The sequence below is a fragment of the Ambystoma mexicanum genome, chromosome 2p, assembly GCF_040938575.1.
Source record: "Ambystoma mexicanum isolate Mex_15411 chromosome 2p, UKY_AmexF1_1, whole genome shotgun sequence".
In the NCBI taxonomy this organism is placed as follows: domain Eukaryota; kingdom Metazoa; phylum Chordata; class Amphibia; order Caudata; family Ambystomatidae; genus Ambystoma; species Ambystoma mexicanum.
In genome coordinates, this window is record NC_090923.1 from 817,597,520 (window position 1) to 817,616,823 (window position 19,304).

The 19,304-nt window shown below is 47.4% G+C and overlaps 1 protein-coding gene across 1 annotated transcript in view; it reads left to right on the forward strand.

Annotated features, from left to right (window-relative positions):
* LOC138566826 (SH3KBP1-binding protein 1-like) overlaps window positions 1–19,304 on the forward strand; it is a 557,645-nt gene that overhangs the window by 259,617 nt on the left and 278,724 nt on the right. Inside the window, exons 9-10 of the mRNA XM_069644508.1 lie at window positions 641–831; window positions 10,050–10,165. Of these exons, the coding sequence (XP_069500609.1) occupies window positions 641–831; window positions 10,050–10,165 (307 nt within the window). The remainder of the gene's footprint in view (window positions 1–640; window positions 832–10,049; window positions 10,166–19,304) is intronic.

Sequence of the window (19,304 nt, forward strand, 5' to 3'; positions counted from 1 at the left end):
ATGATGCACCAGGAGGAGCCCACGTCGGACACTAGGGGCTGGGACCAATGGCCTGGCATCTGTTATGGGGCATGTAGCCTATGTATAGGGTCACACCAACCAGCCGTTCCGATATATAACCTATATAACTTATGTCACTGATGATGCTGTGTGCCTTTTTAATGCAGTGTTTGTCCTGGTTTTGTCAGAGCGCTCTGTGGCAGCAGAGTTTGCTGGCGCATCTTTATTTTTGGTGGAAATAAAACTTGTTTTCATTACAGGAAGTGTGCTGGGCCTTTTTCCCTAGTGGGTTGTATTTTTTCTGGTATGAGTGTTGAGGGGTTTCTCTACAACTGTCTAACTGGCGGTCTTCAAAGCTGAACAAAATACCTCCATAGCCCAGATTGTCACGGTTTGCTTTGTTATACATGGTAATCTTGAGTAATACTCCTGACGCACTGATATTTAAGAACATTTTCTTATCTGTAATGTATTTAACCTAGAATTTCATCAACCATCATCAGAATTGAAAATGTTTTCGCCTTTGTCACCAATGCTAGTTTATCTTTGTCTATCAAACCTTTTTGCTTCTTAACATTTTTTACAATCTTTTCACGAAGTCTATTTTACACCTTTTATTCCTTTAATCTCTAAATTTCAGAATGAAGGAGACATCTGGCTGGCTGCAAGTCTTCTCCAGCCCCCGCCTAGACTGGGTGATTGAACGGGTGGCGCTGAATGCTAAGGTCATCGGTGGTCTGCTAGGGGACAATGACAAGATGCTGGCGGTGGCCTCTTGCAGCGAGATCATTCTTTGGGCCATCCAAGCAGATGGAAATGGCAGCGAGATTGGTGAGTGCTGCGTATTCCATAAAGTGCTGGAGCAGTAACACTGGCTTTTTCTCTTCATCCCTAAAAATAAATAAAAATGGAAAAATTGCTTCTAAGTGATACCATCTATTAAGTGGAAAGTCCTCTTTTTACCTAATGTGCGGGCTCCCTGTACTCTTAGCTCGCTCCTTTGGTTTTATACTCCCTTTTACCTCCCAGCCAGGTTAATCTGAAGCCTCTCTGGCTCTGTGCATTAAGAGATCTTTTGACTCCTAAGGGGAGTGGCCCCCTAAAGGTGCCCTATAGTGTTGGCCCTTCTGGGCAAGTGAGGTGCTCCAGGTGTCCCTGCTGGATCAGAGGGAAGGAGTGCTGCAGTCTGTTCCTACTTTGCCGTCTCATTCCTTGAAGCACTTAAGATGCTGTGGTTCTCCCTTATCTTCGTGAAGCTCCTGGCCATGACTTGCCACATGTTCTAGAAGCGGGAACTTTGTGACTGCTGGACTCAATCTTCTTCATCTGGAGACAACTGGCAAGCGCCATAGTTCCATTTCCCCTGTCTGGGATGCTCCAGAGGTTTCCATTGCTGCCTGACCGTATTGTCGAACCTCTAACAGTCTTGGAGGTCACTAGCTCCTCTCTGGTGTAGTCCTGCGACCGAATCATCAATAATCGTTCCTTCCTGGAGTCCCCTGATGCCAACCCCATTGTTTCAATCCTGTTTTGAGCCCATGGATATCAGAGCAACCAAGCATCTCTGGTGAGAGTCAACCTCTAATCGAAGACAAAAAGCCTATTTCCTGCACTGCTGGCTCTGACCTTTGGCTGAGTTGGTGATGTATCTTTATTAATCCACCCTGCCAAGGGGCTGCTGGTCCCCTTTGCACTGGTGCAGCGTATCCCAGGAAAATGAATGTGACAGAATGGTCCTCTGGTGAGGACAGGATAGCCTAAGCTGCTTTGATTCTCATTAATTAAAATGATACAGGTCTGTTTCTGAATGGGTCTGCCAATGGGACCCTCCACACCCTTTCACAAATGTTCCATGAGAAAATGATAGTGAGAACATGTGCCTTTGCTGAGATAGTCAACAGATGCCCTCAGCACCAGTCCTGCAATGGCACAGAGCAGGTGCAAAGGTCACATGTGCATTCCTGACAGCTAATTGCCCACAAAGTAACAGCAGGCAGAGGTGGCTTTTTAATCTTGAGAACATCTGATTCAAAACACAACTGTGCACCTTAGGCAGCCTGGTAGCTCGTTCATCTTTAAATGTGAGCCATGCCTCATTGTGGCATGGTAGCTACTAAGGTCATACAAGTGTCTACTGTGACCATGGCTTCAGCTACGACTTGGCTGATATGTATTAGCCATCTGGCCTAGATGTCGCCACAAATGCCATTTGTGACAATGGCCTGGAGGCTGCCTCTTTGATCCCCCTGCAGGAAAGCGAACCCCCTCATCTAGGACACAGGAACCCTCCCCAGGAGATGCCCCGGGAGCCAGTGCTTCAAAAGCAGCACTGACATAATAGCAAAGCCACACTCGCACTAGAGTCCCTTTGAAGTCTGTAGACATGAGGGGGCATAATTACACTAGACAGAGGAAAGAGGGAGGCTGAGAGAGTGGTTCCACCATCTTGCTTTCTGCTAGGGTTCTCTGCAACTTCCTGTCCCTCCCCATTTCATGCAGGACAAGTCACTGGCTATGTTAGAAGGCAAAGGCCACTTGTTACGACAGCCCGGATTCAACCCCTTACAGCAGGCTTGCTTTGTGCCAATCTTCTGTGACATTTTGCAAGGAGATGAGAAACCCCCGCCCCTCCCCCTCCCCTCTTATTTGATTAATCTTTGGGCTCTCAAGACAAGGACAAGGATTTACTGAACCTCTGTTGGGAATACAGCCTCTTCCAAAGTCCTCTGCCAGAAGGCATCCAAGGCAGAGGCAAGCTCTGTCCCCTAACCATCCCAGGGAATAGTGTGCGTGAACTGCTATGGGCTAAGACCTCGGCTGGTTGTTGCACTGGAACCCGGGATCCTCCCTGGAGGTGCAGGACACCCTATAGGTGCTAGCCAACTTCCTGGAGTGGAAGCACAGAATGGAAGAGTGTGCCTTGTCCTGGGGACACTAGATTGGGCCTCCCAGCAACCCAAAAGTTCAGAAGCGGCTTGAACCCTGTTCTGTCACTTAGAGATACTGTTAAGCCTGTCCAACTGCATTCTATGTACTTGAAGCCACCAGAAGACCTGTGGTGCTGATTTTGTTACTCAAAGATCTTAGAACTGCTTACCTGCTTCTTCGAGCTGTCTCAACCGTTTCACACTGGATCGCAGGTGTGAAAGCATCAGACACACTGCACACTCTTAGGTTAGATTTTCATATTTATGCCAAATCACCTTCACCTGTGAGACCCAAAGCACTTATTGCTGGACTTGTGTATTCTTTTTCTATGTTCTGGAGTGAGTGGGAACCTTTTTCCCCACTCATCCTTTTTTAAACTCTTTATATGGGGGTTATTTTTCTGACTCTCCATACTTTTATTTTTGGAATTATACTTTCCTTTAACTTTTTGGGCATCTGCATTTTACTATTGCAGCACACAGCAGTTTCTGTGCAGTGTTGCTGGGGAGCCGCTTGGACTTCAATTTTTATTTTCTCTTGAGATCCTTGTCTGAACTACTGAACCTAAGGGTAGAAGGATACTTTTCATCTTTTCTACAATTCCCATTGTGAGATCGGCACGTCCCACCGTATGTGAAGAGCTGAGGAGATACATAGTTCTCACTGTTGCTGTAACTTTTCTGTTAGTTACTTACCTTGCAGAACACATGTTCTCAAGGGTAGAGAGAGATATGTGTATCTTCTGTTTTATATGTACTTAGCACACCCCACCTTATGTGGAGTGCTAGGGGGGGTTACTCTGTATCCCCTTCCTCACTGCTCCTGTAACATTTCTGTTGCAATGATGAGCATACCTGTATGACTGGTGGCAGTGGATGTGTGCTACCCAATTGTGGGATTTTTACTCAGAGGATGTTTTCAAAGCTCTGGCAATGCACAGAAGGGTCACCATTTCTCTAGAATGGTGGCTTCTTTCTTTTTTTGATTAAAACAGAGAACGGTATTGGGAGCAAATGTTGTCACTGTGGAAGGGAATCCTCTCTTGATTTACAAAAAAACACCACACACATTCAGGCTGTCCCTAACCAGAAGAAAACCTTGACCCTATTCCATAGGTCTGTTCCTATGAGTTCAGTGATGCACCGCCTATCTGAAAGTGATAGCGGAGAGGCTCTCCCTACGCAACAAGTATACACATATACCTACAACGCTATATGTGGTAAAAAAGTCAGATACATGTATACAGATGTTACATTGAGGCACTATACATCTAGATCTGTCTCACCAGTCTATGACTGGATACTGCTACTAGGAATTTCTATCTGTGTTTTATTTACCACATAGTATAGTAATCCTGTCTATTCGGAACTTGTTCTGATCTTAGTAAAACAATGGGCCCTCTATAGAGTGGAAACAAAGAACCTAAAGACATGAAGCCCCTCTAGGCAGAGAAGTACTATTAAACGTGCACTGGTTATTTAGTTTTGGCATCATTGTGCACATAAGAAGGCTCATGCGCTGGTGGGTCGACCGGTTTCAATGACCATATTCATTTTGATCATCTTCTTCAGGACAAGGTATTCTAAACATAGGAGTCACTCCTTCTGTGGACCATCGACTGGGATCCCAGCGGCACCTCTGTTCCCATACAGGTAGATCAGAGGGGAGGTCTATCTTCTATGTAGCACTTGTACATATTAGTAACTGGGTGCTAAGAAGTGTGTAAATTGGAGGGCGGGTATACAAAGGTGGTCTGCATCATTGACGAGCAAGGGTCCTCCCAGTGGTCGGACGAGGATATCTTAAATGCGTTCTCCTGGTTCTATGGGATTTTGTACGCCGGTGAACACCTGCAAGATGAGCGTGCGGTTCACACACTCCTAGAGATTAGCCCCCTGTCATGTCTAAGCTCTCAAGCTAGGCAGGAGCTCGAAAATCCGATCTCACTGGATGAGATACTGAAGGTAATAACAGGACTCCCAAAGGGTAAAGCCCCGGGCCCCGATGGTCTCACCCCCAAGCTATATCAAGAATATGCAGCCCTGCTAGCCCCACGCCTCTTCGAGGTATGGAAAGAGTCATTTCATGATTCTATCCTTCCACTCTGCAAGATGCCACAACAGTTCTCCTGAAACCCGGGAAACCGAGTAAATCGATGTGGGTCCTACAGACCTTTATACCTAATGAATATAGACACAAAAAAATGTGCTACAGTACTGGCGAACAGGCTTCTCCCACTCATGCCTTACATGATACATGATGATCAGGGGGTGCGGAGGGCGATTTGTCCCAGGCAGGTTGACATCCTTGAATATCAGGAGGCTCTTTGATGCTATGGCCAGAATTGATACAAAGGCGGAGGCAGTGGTAGTGGCATTGGATGCTCAGAAGGCCTTTTGATATGGTCTCGTGACAATACCTGTGGGCGGTCCTGGGGAAGATGGGATTCGGGCCAGAAATGATTCGATATATCAAATTACTATACACATGTCCCAGGGTCAGCGTACTGGTCACCTCACATAGAACGCTGTCTTTTACCTTGAGCAAGGGCACACGACAGGGATGCCCCCTCTCCCCACTCCTTTTTGCATTGGTCATTGAACCTATGGCCGACATGATTCAATCTTGTCATGCCCATCGAGGTATTTGCCTGAAGGACAAGCTGGAGATTATATCACTGTACGCGGACAATGTGCTGTTCTACGTCGGAGACCCCCAGGTTAATCTTGATCCTATCCTAAGAGATGTGATCCGTATAGGTGGCCTATTTGGGTTCACGATTATTAAAATAAATCTGAAATATTCCCACTCACGAGTAACACCAAACAACCGAACGGTGAGTTCCCTCTCTGATGGGCCCCTGAGGGGGTTCAGATACCTGGGAGTAAAGTTATCCAGGACAAAGCCAATGCTACTAGCGGACCCTTCTGGGGAGGTGGAAGCTCACGTCGAGAATAAACTGACCAAATGGAGTGCACTCCCCATCACTATGGCGGGCAGGCTGTCCCTGGTGAAGATGGTGTTAGTACCCAAGTTACTATACATATTCGCCAATACCCCTGTCTGACCCAGGAAACCATACTTCGCTAAAGTATGCAGTCTCTGTGCACAATTCCTATTTATTAGGGAGACTTCTCAGAAATGTGCTAATTCCCTTCTAACTTAGCGACCCCCAGCTCTTTTTACTGGATTTTAGGACTTTTGATTTTTATCCTGGAGAGAGTGAGACTTTTTTCCCACTCTCTCTCATGCATGTTTGTTTGATTTAAACACAGTGCTTCTTTTGGTTTTGGAGTCTGGAAAACTCCATAGGCATCATCTTTTTACATTGACACACAGCAACCTCAGTGCTAAGTTTTAAATACCTTTTCTTGGATAACTACTGTTTCCAAGAGTAGTAAAGTGAAATTGACTTTACTTACATTTTACTCTTTATAGGCCCAGCACACACTATCTTACAATAGGGTGCTGGAGGGGTTACTTAGTATCCCCTCTGTATCTTCACATGTAACAATTTTGTTACCCTTTCTACAATTAATGGCTGGTGGCAGTGGTTTACATTTTCCCACCATTGTTTTTTCCGCGGGCTGTTTTCACAGCTACAATATAGCACCCATGGGTGCCCATTTTGTCAAAATGGCCCCGGTCTTCTTTTTTCACCATTTCTTGTTGGAAAGGTCCTTCTTGAGATTTACTCTGCGCGCCAAACCAGGTTTGGACCCTTTGTTCATTTTGTCTTTGGCGGGATTCACTGGTGAATCCAGCGTGTCTGGCAGGGCAGGAAGCATGGGAGGTTCCCGAAACTCCCTGTGCTTAATCCCCTGGTTACAGGAATGCACCCAAAGGTGATTGGCCGGCTGGCTGTCCTTGAAGGACAGCCACCCTGCTGTGTGAGTGTCAGCTAGCGTGTGAATGAATGGGAACGACTTGCATAAAAGGTGATGTCTTTTGCAAGGAAGGCCGTCGACCACTGGACGAAGGAATCCGAACAAGAACTTGGAAGAGAAGGTTGCTGCTATTCCTGGACCGTTGGTTTGCCCGGTGAAGCCCTGCTGCAGTGCTGAAGCTCCGAAGTTCGCCTCGACTACAGAAGCCTTGCAAAGGACGACTTCTCCGCTTGAGTTGGTGGGACCAATCGACCTCAAGACTAGCTAGACTGGAACCCCTCTCTCTGCTGGCTGGACTTCCATTGCTGCTGCAGGAACCGAGTGCCAGGGGACAGGAACACCAGAATCGAGTGCATCGTTTTTAAGCAGGACCCGAGCTCCAGGAAGATCTTCCAGACTCCCTCGAAGCAGGGCTGTCCAAGCCTGAGCCACCTCATCAGAGTGCTGGACCCCAGAAGCAAGGAAAGTCCACAAGGTGTCAGAGAACCATGGTGGTGCCATTTGTGAGTAGCTGAAAACCGCAAAGTTCCGCTGATCTGAACTTTGCCCATTGCTGCTGCTGACCATCGAATCGGAGTGCAGGAGTTCCCAGACGTCCTCCCTCTTGTCCCCACGACTGAGGCCCAGGAACAACAAGATCGGCATGACCTACAACAGGAACAGAAGCCAGCTAGAAGCATTTCTTCAGATATAAGGTATTGTGAACTAAGTCTGTGTAGCTTGCTTGCTCTCAGTTGAAATTTGGATTGCCTGCCCTTTGCAGAGTTGCTTGCATCTTTGCCTTTCACAAGCCTCCCAGGTTGTGGCCCAACTGTGTTTTCTTTTTCAACAAAACTCTCTCTAACATTGTGCAAGACTTTTACTTAACTTCAAGAAGTGCCTCAACTCCCCTAGACTTTGCTCAAGTGACATTGGCTGTCCTTGTTCTTCGAAGACTCTTCTAACCTCTGACCTTGTGCTGTAATTATCCCTGCAAAATGTCATACATACCTTACTTTTATAGCTGAGAAAGGGATAATCTACATTGCATTGGGGGGTTCAGAAGTGCTTACCTGTTTCAGAAACGTGTTAACCATTGTTTCCTTCCCAAACCGTTTCCTTTTTGCCATAACTTCAGTATTACCCTTTAAGTGTGAAAAGTGATCTATTAATGTCCACAGTGTCCTAATTATTGAAGTCACCTGAGGGTGTAGGACGTGTCTGTGTGCCATCCCAAAAGGGTATCTACTTAACTAAAGGAGTGTATTTTTGAAGTGTATTTTATTGTTGCCAATTCCTCCCTTCTAAAGAAGGCTTATTTTAAAACTGATAGTTAAATTAAATAATAATTATTTTATCAAGAAACCTTGAGGATGTGTTATTTGAATACCTGTCACTGTGATCTCTGTTACAACCCTGCAGCTCAGATTGACCCCTCTTGAGATAAGCCTGGCTGCTCAGTCACTCTACCAACTTGTGTAGTGCAGACTTATACCAAAGGTTGGGTTACCTGTTGCAAAGAGGACAAGGATGGGTTGAAAAGTACACAATTCGAGCCATCTTTTATAAAGTTTTGACGACGGACAAAGCCTGAGACGTCTTTGTCCGTCGGCAAAGCTTCATAAAAGATGGATTGAATTGTTGCCTTTTCCAACCCATCCTTTATAAAGGCAGAAACACAGGAATCCCCAGGTTCGCCGAGGGTAAAAGACACCTCGGCGACCTGGGGAACAAAGGGACTGTAACTTCCTTTGGTGACCCCTCACGCAAGGTGTCACCTGAGGAATTTACAGTGACTGGCGGAAGTGCCAGCTAGTCACAGGAACGCTCTGCCTGGCTGGCACTTCTGTCAGCTCGCCTGACATTAAAATGGCGGGCTCCTCTCCCGTCGCAGCCGTGGCCATGGCAGGATAATGTGTCCCGCCAATGTTGTGTGTGACCGGGGGCGCAGGCAGTGCCCCGGCTCAGCCCCACCTTTTGGAAGGCCCCGGCCAAATTAAAGCACTCGGTACAGGCTAAAGGCATTATTGGCATTAAGTCAGTTTGACCGTCATGGGGAAGATAGCGTGACTGTCACAGACGCACCACAATAGTTGGCACAGAGAGCAGAGTGGTTTGGGCACAGAGCGAGGATTCTCTGGTAAGGCACCTCTGCCCCTCTTGAGCACGTGCCTCCAGCAGGGCAAGTGGCACAGAGTGTGTACTGAGAAACTCCTGTGCTGGGGAGAGCCTTTCCTAAGCATGTGGCAATGTTGTAAGAGAGTCCCTCCCTCCAACCCAGCTCCATCCTGCCAGTAAGCAGCCCAGCGAGGGTGCCCCGGCCGCTCCACTGGAGACTGCTCGCCCGAGCACCATGCAACAGCTCCCGGGACATCTGCAAGTGACGCAGGGAAGCAGGTGGGCAGTTGGGCTGCCCGGGAGCAAGGACCGCCCCTGCAGACCCCCAATGAACTGAATGAAAGGGGGATGGGAGTCTCATGCGCAGCAACAGGGGCCAGTGTTGAAAGGACCGAGAAGCGAGGGGCATGGTTCCACCCCGGTATAGCACAGCAGCTTCACACTGTGACCGAGGATGGCCCTGCTCCCCGGAGATGGACACAGTGCAGAAATTCCGCCCCGCGTATGAGAGAGCATGCAGTGCCCAGTGGGTGGCAAGCATAACCATGCCACATTCTGAACCCTGGCGCGGGACGCAGCTGTTCACATTTCATTTTGTGAAAATGGCATTACCCGTAATGTAGGTAAACTTGGCCCACCTGAGGCAGGAGGTCCCCGGGTGCCAACTGAGCGCAGATCTTAACAGTTAACATCCCAGGGCCCAAGCTGCCCACTTTCGGCATCCCTTGTGCCAAAACATACCTGCAGCAAAACGTTCCCGCTCCGAACTGGGCGCACCAAAATGGGCGTGCCAACATGTCTGCTGTGCCAAAGTGGTTGCGCCGAACATGCAGAGCCAATACGTCCTGCACCGTATAACAGAATGTCTGCTCTCAGTTGCAACTCCCTCGAATAGCTAGCCTCCACTGTTTTTCTTTCATGTTCGTCTGTAGAAGTGTTTTAAAAATCTATTGTTAATGCAAAGATAAGGATACATTTGGGTCAACTTCCTCCAGGTGCAAAATGAGCATTCTGACAAACATAGATGCCCATAAAGACTTTCCAGGAATTGGTCTGAATAGGTTTATATCTACTTGCAATATACATGTCTTCAAGCCACCTTACATTGAACATGTTTACCTTTGTCTCTTTTATTAGGTGTCTTTAACCTTGGTGTTCCTGCCGAAGCCCTCTTCTTTGTTGGAAACCAGCTAATTGCCACGAGTCACACTGGCAAAATTGGAGTTTGGAATGCAGTCACAAAGCACTGGCAGGTGAGCTCTGCATACTTTGGTCGGCTATTGTTGGGTCAGGACATCATGGTGTTCTCACTGAAGGGATCTTCATTAATATTCATAAGTGATGAATGGCTTCACATATGGGCGAGATCTCGGACTTTTCTTAAAACAATGATCAACCTTTACAAATGAAAGTATAAACCTGCCTATATGGCTTTCTTTGTATTAAATAATGTTGCTTTACGTTTGATGTGTGTTTCTATGGCTAAAATAAAAGGAAGACCTGTCACCTTAAGGCAACCAAGCTGTTTCTGTTCCCCATCTTGCAGTGCAATAAGAGTTATGGAACAAGGATTAACTTCCTTTTCCAGCAGTTACTTTCACTTGATGTTTCTAGCGAGAGAAGTCATTTTCTTTGTGTATGTGAGGGCATCTTTATTAAGTTATTCACCTCCATTCTGTTGTATCTGCTTTCTTGCTTTCTGCTCAGCATGATGCTGTTACTTATTTTCTTCAACCCCTTAAGTGCTAAGGACGAGTATGCTTGTCCCATTTGAATAGAATTTCATAGAGATCATAATGTATTTGTTTGAGGTTAAGAATTCCAAATAGCACTAACGTGCACTCTCAATTGTATGTCTGTGTTAGGAAAACACATTTTTTTTTTAAACTTTCCTTCCATAGTTTTCCATGTCACCACATTTTTTTGCTTTGTTTTGGATCCTGACCTCACATTCTAAAGGAAAGTAAATCATTCAGTGTTTCTTCCGTTGCTTTATTCTCATGTTATGGGCAAACTGATTAGCCCTTCAGACTGTCAGTACATGCATTCTTGTACTTTATATTGCACGCAGGCCCTTACAGTGAAGTGCATTGGGGATACTTTTGTATCTCTCCAACTTCTTGGGATTTTTGGTTACTTTTAGGTGCCTAAAGACAAGCTGGTGGCAGCAGCCCCATTTTTACCATTTTTGTGGTCGTTTTGTTTATGCACATTTGTGTTTACCGCATATGGCTACTAAACGTGGTTAGTGCCCTAAAAGGACTGTGCCTCAAGATTATCGCTTGCTCTTTAGCCATATTGTAGTTTGGCCTTCATCCTGCTTTCTCATGTCAGGAAATCACATATATTTGATTTGATTTATTGAGCATTTGTTAAGCGCCTATACAACAAGATGGTGTTTCCAGGCGCCACAAGTCAAAATATGGAGGGGACAGGATTAAATAATAACGTCATAAGAAAACAGTAAATAAACATTCATGGTCCTACTAGGCCTTATGACAATCAAATGTGCAAGTGCTGAGAAAGGAAGTGCGGGAGATGGGGGAGGGAGCAGGGTATGGGCAAGTGCTGGGAAGAGCCCAGGAGGGAAGTGCTGGGGGGGGGCAGGGGAGTGGCAGCTGGTTAAGTGCTAGCGTGGAGGAATCACAAGGGTGGGGATGCACGGCTGCCAGGTAGGGGGCCCACAGGGCAGTGCTGGGGGTGGGAGTGGTAATGTTGTTGACTAGGGAAGGGCCTGGTAACCTGTGAGATTCATGAAGTTCCAGGCCACCAGTCTCAGCTGCAGTGGGGTGATTAGCAGGGAAGGGGAAGAGAGAAAGAGATGGAGAAAAGCAGCAATTTTAGAGTTTTACGGAACTGAGAGGGGAAGTCAGGCTGTTTCAAAAGGAGGCACCAGCTGAAGAGAGAGACCTGCCACCCATTCTGCTTGCAGAAGTGTTTGACAAGAAGAGAGTTGGAGTTAGAGGAGCTGAGGGCTCTAACAGGGAGATATTTAGGGAAGGAACGTTGTAGACAGCCTGGTCCCAGGCCCCAGAAAGCCTTGTGGCTGGTGCAGAGGGTCTTGAATTTGATCTTTGCAGCCACAGGGATCCAGTGGAGAGATCTTAGGGCTGGAGAGATACGTTCCCTGGGCTTGAGGGGGGAGATTGAGGAAGAGGCTGTTGCAGTAGTCCAGCCTCGAGAGGACCAGAGCTCTAGAAACATTGAGCTTTTGTGGAAAGGGAGAATGCCTCGAAGGAGGCAAAGTTGGAAGTGGGCCTATTTGGCAAGGTCCAAGATGTGAGGGCTGAAAGAAAGAGAGGAGTCGAAGATGACCCTGAGATTTCTGGCCTCACGGGATGGTCAGGGTAAAGGGCCCAATAAAGGCAGCCAGAGGGTAAGCGGAAAACTGGGCACAGGTGTCCCAATAAGACAGATCTCTGTCTTACTGGCATTAAGACAGGGGTCATTATCCGCACACCATGCTTGGATAAAGGAAATAAAATTGGGGATGAGAGACAACTAAGAGGTGGTAGTAGAGGGACGTTTGAAGGAAAGGAAGGAAAGCTGTGTGTCATCAGCGTAACACTGGCAATGAGTAGAGGAGGAGGAGATCAAGTGGGCAAGAGGGGTGAGATAGATATTGAAAAGCCATGGCGATAGGATAGAGCCCTGAGGCACGCCACAGGTAGAGAGTGAAGTGGTGGAGGAGAAAGGGCCCAGCTACAGCTGGGAGGGGCCGTTAGTGAGGAAAGAGCTTATCCAGTGCTCGATCTGTGATGCTGAGGGTATCACAAAGTTGTTTTATGAGGATGGAATGGTTGGGCATGTCGAAGGCAGAGGAGAGATTGGGAGGATGAGAGCAGCAGGAGAGTTACTCAAGATTTGCGAGCACGTCTTCACAGGTGTTCAGGAGAGCAGTTTCCGTGCCTCAGGATGCCTTGAATCCAGATTGATGGTCATGGAGGCATCCAGTGAATTCAGTATGAAGGATCAGTTGGGGGAGGACCAACTTCTCCAAGAGTTTACCCAAGAAGGGGGTGGTGGAGATAGGGTGATCGTTAGATGAGAAGGAAGGGTCAGCAGACAGCTTTTTTAGGCGAGGGTGCACAAGGGAGTGCTTAAGGGATGGAGGTAAAGCCAGTGGCGAAGGAGTCGTTACAGAAGTAGGCAAGAGAGGAGATGGTTGCAAGGGCAAGTTTACCTGGAAGGACAAGCACAAACGGTGTAACCGTTGCTTGCCCCTCGATCACAAAGAGGACGGCTGTGCGGCCTGTAAGTTACTTAAACCCAAAATTTTACAGGACCGCAGGGTCAAAAGGTGGGCAGCCTATGCGATGTCTAGGTCTGACTCCTCGCCAGCTGCCGCCGAATGTGACGAGGACCGTGATTACACGGCCTCCGCAACGGAGGTTGTAGACCTCTCGAAGGAGCGTTCCCGCTCCTCGCCGTCCGTCCCTGGCCCCGACAAGCCCGGCTCACGCCCCGCTTATGGGATGAACACCCCGGCAACAAGGACGAACACAGAAAAACACATAAGCACATACCCCACGGCATGCATTCGTCTAAGACGAATGCAGCCATATGCTCAACGGAGGCGTCGGGTCCACCGAAGTCTTCCGCTGACCGTAAGGGTCGCAAGCCCTCCCCGCCACCGCTTCCACGACTGGGCTTTCTGTAAATAAGGGCGCTAACCCCAAATCCTCAGGCGACGCGCCTCGCAAGAGTGCGTACTTTGCCAGTAAAGACTCAACATTGTCTAGTATGACGGCGGGCGATCACTCGACGGAGAAGCTGATCGCCGAAAGCCTCGCGCGTATAGCTTCTAAAGACGGCCAAAGACGGACGGCGGGTGACACGTCGAAAACCGCTCACAAGGCCAAAGAAACGCCAAGGACGCCCGGAGGGTAGGCTGGGACAGCTCCCACCGTCGACGGAAGACCCTAGCCAGCGAGAGGGTTTTTCAGAAGACGAAGGGACTCTATCTTCGACGCTATGGGACAGAACTAAGCAACTACAGGGAGAGGGAACTCCCTTTTCACTCCCAGACCGCTCTGGCCTACCTTACTGGACTGTAGAGAGGTTCCAGTTATGTATGGACAAGCTAGACAGGTTCATGGCCATCCCAGAAAATAGGACACCCAAGAGGCCAAGGGAGGTACTCCAGGAGGGGCCATGGGCTAAATACCCGAAGCTCTTTAACCCCCTACAGGAAGACATGAACTCTTACGACCTCACTGAAGAGGACTCTCACTTCCAGGAAGAGGATGAGTTTGTGAATAATGAAGACCAACAAGAGGGAGAAGGTTTTCATGATGACACTAACATAGGTGAGGAGGGCTATGAGGAGGACCCAAGTGAAGGTGGCTTACAGCCCTGGCAGTCGCCATCGGGGTCTACAGACCCCGACATTATAGACATTTCTTCTCCTCAGACCAGACCGGTCAGGAACCCATCTCCAGTAGACGATCAGCCCACCTTCGATGCGCTACTGAGGAAGGCAGCAGCGCATTTTGAAGTTGAAACTGGGGAGGTCACCCCAGATACTGATTTCATCGAAAGGATTATTAAAGAAAAACCTCCCACTAGTCAAACTATTCCTATCCTCGCCTCGGTTAAGAGACGACTCACCCCATCGCTGTCCACCCCCGCGCTGGTAAGAGGGGTCAATCCAAGAATCAAGAAATTGTTCTCACCCTCTCAGTCAGACCCATTATATATCAGGGGTCACTCAGTCCTGGACTCCTTAGTGGTGACTAACACAAGGAAGAGGGCCGGGGTTTCAGTGTCAACCAGCGAGGCACCCCAGATAAAGAAGAGAGAAAGATTTATGCCTTGGGCAAAAGAATTTCCACCTCGGCAGCGTTTTCAATTAGGATTGCCAATAATAATACATTGTTGGCAAGCTATGCTGATGCTCAATGGGGAAAGCTTAAGCAGGACATCGAAGAAGCCCCTGAACCTCTAAGAACTTGCTTATTGGTTACAGTTACAGAAGGAGCTCTGGTCAACCAGAGCATCATTAAGAACACTCTTGATGCAGCCGAACTGCTGGCCGTTCTTTGGTGCAGGGAATTCTGCTGAAGCGTCACGTCTGGCTTAGCAATTCCGGTTTCAAGGCAGAAACGCAGGCGTCACTCATTAATAAGCCAATAGAAGAGTCAAATCTCTTTGGAAGGGCAGTGGACGATGCACTGGAAAATGCGAAGAAAGAATTCAACACCATAAAGACCTTAGACCAAATCTCAAAGCCTCCAAACAGGCGGGGATTTGGGAACAAGCGCTTTTTTCGTGGCGAATGCCAACAGCAGCAGCAACAGCATTACACTGCGGGTTACTGGCCCTCTAATCAGGGTACCAGTAACCAGTATAACCAAAGAGGACAACGCCGTGGCAAGGGCAGAGGCCGGGGCTCCAGCCCCAGAGGCACTCCGGCAAGTAACACCAAATGACCCGAAGGTTCGGGTCCCCTCCCATGCGTCTCCGGTTGTGGGCCGGATAACATTGTTTCTTTCAGCATGGGAGGGAATAACATCAGACCGGTGGGTATTGTCAACCGTAGCCCACGGGTACTGTATAGAGTTCAATCGGTCCCCCACCTACAGACCTCCAAGGGGACGACGCCTGTCACCAGAACACCTTGTCATCCTCCTGCAAGAAGTAGAACAGCTGCTACAGAAAGGAGCAATAGAGTTCGTGCCCCTATCTCAGGTAATGGAAGGTATTTATTCAGTGTACTTCCTTGTACCCAAAAAGGACCTAACCATGCGCCCTGTACTAGATCTGCGCCCAGCGAACAAATTTGTAAAACCACACTAATTTTGTATGGTAACATTACAGGAGGTGATTCCCCTGCTATCTCAGGGGGACTACATGACAACACTAGACATGAAAGATGCATACTTTCATATTTTGATGTTGCCAGCGCACAGAAAATATCTCGGGTTCATGATAGAGGGCAAACACTACCAGTTCAGAGTGCTACCCTTCGGCATAGCGTCTGCACCGAGGGTATTCACGAAGGTACTGGCAGTGGCAGCGGCCCACCTGTGCAGGTTGTCCATACCAGTATACCCTTACCTCGACGATTGGCTCATAACAGGCGAGTCCTACGAGACATGCTTCTCAAACACCCAGAACACAGTAGACCTTTTGTTCCAACTGGGCTTCTCCATGAACGAGAAGTCATCCAGCTTAGACCCCAGCCAAATCAAACAATTCCTAGGGGCTCTAATTCGAACAAAGGACGGCCTCGTCTTCCCCTCCAACGAGAGGGTCCAAAATATGCTGTTTCAGATCCCTCAATATGTGGCCGGTCGAGAGGTGACGGTACGCAAAGCAATGCGCTTGCTAGGAATGTCCCAGGACTGCCAGGTGAACTGACAAGATCCCTTGTGGGCTACCGTTGGCAGAATCTTCTGCGTTCAAGCAGATTTTTGGTGGTCACTAACTTGTGCCATAAGTCGCCTCTTTCCGAAGGTTCGGCTTCCTAGCATTAAGGGAACCTGTCTTGGAGCTGCTTGTTTGACCATGACTGAAAAGACGACTCTCGTCGCCTCAAACGGTGATGGTTGCTGGAACTCGCCTTCCTCCATCCTGTGAACTGTCGCCTTCCTCCATCCTGTGAACGGTCCTAAAGAGGTCTGCATCGCAAAAGTTTGCATCTCTTCTGGGCTTGCATCTGGCAGTTTCACTCGACAGGAAGAGCAACCTGCAACCCCACGGCTCTTCTAAGCCGAACAAAGGGCAGAAAACCACACTCCCAGCGACACCCACAATGACGTGGAGGGGGGGGTAAGTAAGCATACCTAGGCCTCTCCCCATCCCTCCTGTCTTCCATAGGGTGAAAAGGCCTTTTTCTTCTACTTCTCTCTTACTTTCCTTTGGTTGTAAAGCCGGGGCCAACTATCCGGCCCCTGGGTTAGACTTGGGTCTAGAAGAGAGAGTAGAGCTTACCCGTCTTCTGACAAATTGATATTGAACTTTGAGCTGTATTGAATCATCACCACAAGCCCATTGCATCCCTTTGGAGCAGGAGTCTTCAACCTTCAACTCTATAGATGTTGTGGACTACAACCCCCATCCCTAGCCAGCATAGTTAAAAAAGTGATCATTGCAATTGTAATCCAAAACATCTGGATAGCCAAAGTTTGTAGACCCCTGCTGTAGGGAATATCTTCCTGAGAGAAACCTTGTATTGGATCCTTTGAAATTTGGGCACTGGGCCCAATACATCTTAGGGCTGGAGTTTTTAAGTAATGGAATTGTACTTTTGATTGGTTTTCATCATTCTACCTACATATGAGTACTTACCTGGTTCACCTGGTTATTTATTTAATGATGTATTGTAAGTGAACCTACTGGTGAATTTATATGTGTTTTATATGGTTTTGTGTGATATTACTACCTGCTAGTTTCATTTTTTGGTGTGGTGTAAAGGCCTGTATGTATACCTCCTATTTTGTTTACACCCGTCTGTCAAAGCTGAATTATTGTGCATTATTCTGTGAGGACTCCTTGAGGCACCTGACCACACTCGCATTCTCTTGAGACTAAGAATTGACCATTCTACCTTGATTGGGGTTTGACTAAATTCTGACTCTCCCTGTTCACCATAACTAGGGTGGTCTCCTAAAATCTGCCCACCTGGTTTTGTTTTAGAAATCCATCTTAACAAGATGGTGCTTAGCCGTGAGGATGTGTTCTTGGGTACACAGGGTAGTTCACTGGTGTAATGCTATAATTCTAATTACACAGAACACTGAGATTTAAAGGTAATAGGCTGTACAAAGTTACCTACCTGTATCACTTAATGGAGACATTCACTAGTACTACTCTTGCTACTCTCAAAATGGAAACTTAAAGATGTTCACAGAAAGGAGTTTCCCTCCTCCGCTGTAAAAGCTGATCTTGTACAGAGACTGATGGGTTATCAAGAGTATAGGATAACTAAACGAACATGTGGCTAGTGATTTAGTTCATGCTGGGGCAGGGCCTAGCAGTAGCAATGATCTTGTGGTAACTGATTCGAGTGAAAACACAAATGAGGAAGAAGAGGTTTCTTAAGCCTCTATTTCCACATTTGGGGATGAGGCTATGTTTGAATGGAAAAAGGAAACGCTGAGGCTCGGAGAAAAACAACTTTAATAAAGTCAACTTGGAATTTGATAGGTTTGAGAAACATGAGGACAGAGAATTTTTACTAGAGTTGGCTAGACTGCAAGGGTCTTGAGGCTCCTCCAGAGGGTCTGGAAGTGTATGGGTCCTCCTATTGAAGATTTCCTAAGTATCTGTTGCATATGTATGAAAAGAATGACATAATAGATGTATTAACTGCTTTTGGGTATTCCTGTGAGGTGCAAGAGATGAATGAGTCTGGTGAGATTGCATGGTTGCTCAGCAGACACGCCCAGGCTCAGCCGCAGTTCCCTTATGGAGTTGTGAAAGCCTGAGAGCAAAGACTTTCAAACATTAAAGCAAGCTAGTCTCTTAATGTTTGGGAAAAGTACTGCCCAGTACTTAAAATAAAGAAGATAATACTTTGGTCACATTTGTAAATAACTCTTTGAAGAACTTGTGTTGCTGAGTTGAAGGCTATAAAGTAAGCACATTTAAAGGCATGATTAACTGTGTTATGCTTGAACACTTTTTGTCCCTTATTCCCCTGAGCGAAACAGCATTTGGCAGATTCAAATGAGTTAGATCCTAATAAGCTGGCCATGGCTGCTGATCTTTGGCTAGCCCATAGTGTCCCATAAAGACTAGCATGGTAATGGTAAGCATACAGAGGGAGAAAAGGGTGGGATTTCTGATAAATCTTCATTGCAGAAGGCACACAAAACGTTTAATAAGGGTGATAAGTCACATGATCATGTTAAGGGTAGTGGGACTCGCCATCCCAAGCAAGAATGTGGACATGATAAACCTTCATACATTCACATGTTCTGGGGATCTTGGGGAACCTGAAGAACACGTGACCATGTGAAGGGGGACCCCCACGTGTAAGGCTAAAACCTGTGAATCTAGCACTTTTTATGGAAGCGAGAGATTCTCAAAGGAGCATCCTTCTCTTATGCTTCCATCACTAACAACAAGAAGCATGATTTTAAGAATAGTGGACTAGTAGATGGTGTAGACATCTGTGCTATTAGGGAGACTGAGGCAAGTTGAACTTTGGTGTATTCCATACTCATAAACTCAAAGGCTCTGGTCTGAGCTCCTCTGATGCCCACCAAGTTGACTAATGGTCCCCCTCACAACTTCCCAGTTATGCCTGTCATTCTAGCTGTCAATGGAGGGGTGGTCAGTTTACCACTCAGTGTGCAGAGGCATGTTCCTGGGAAAGGTCTGTTAGGAAATTACCTCCAGAGACTTCGGTCTTCAGGGGGGCACTGCAGTACTTCCACGCACTAG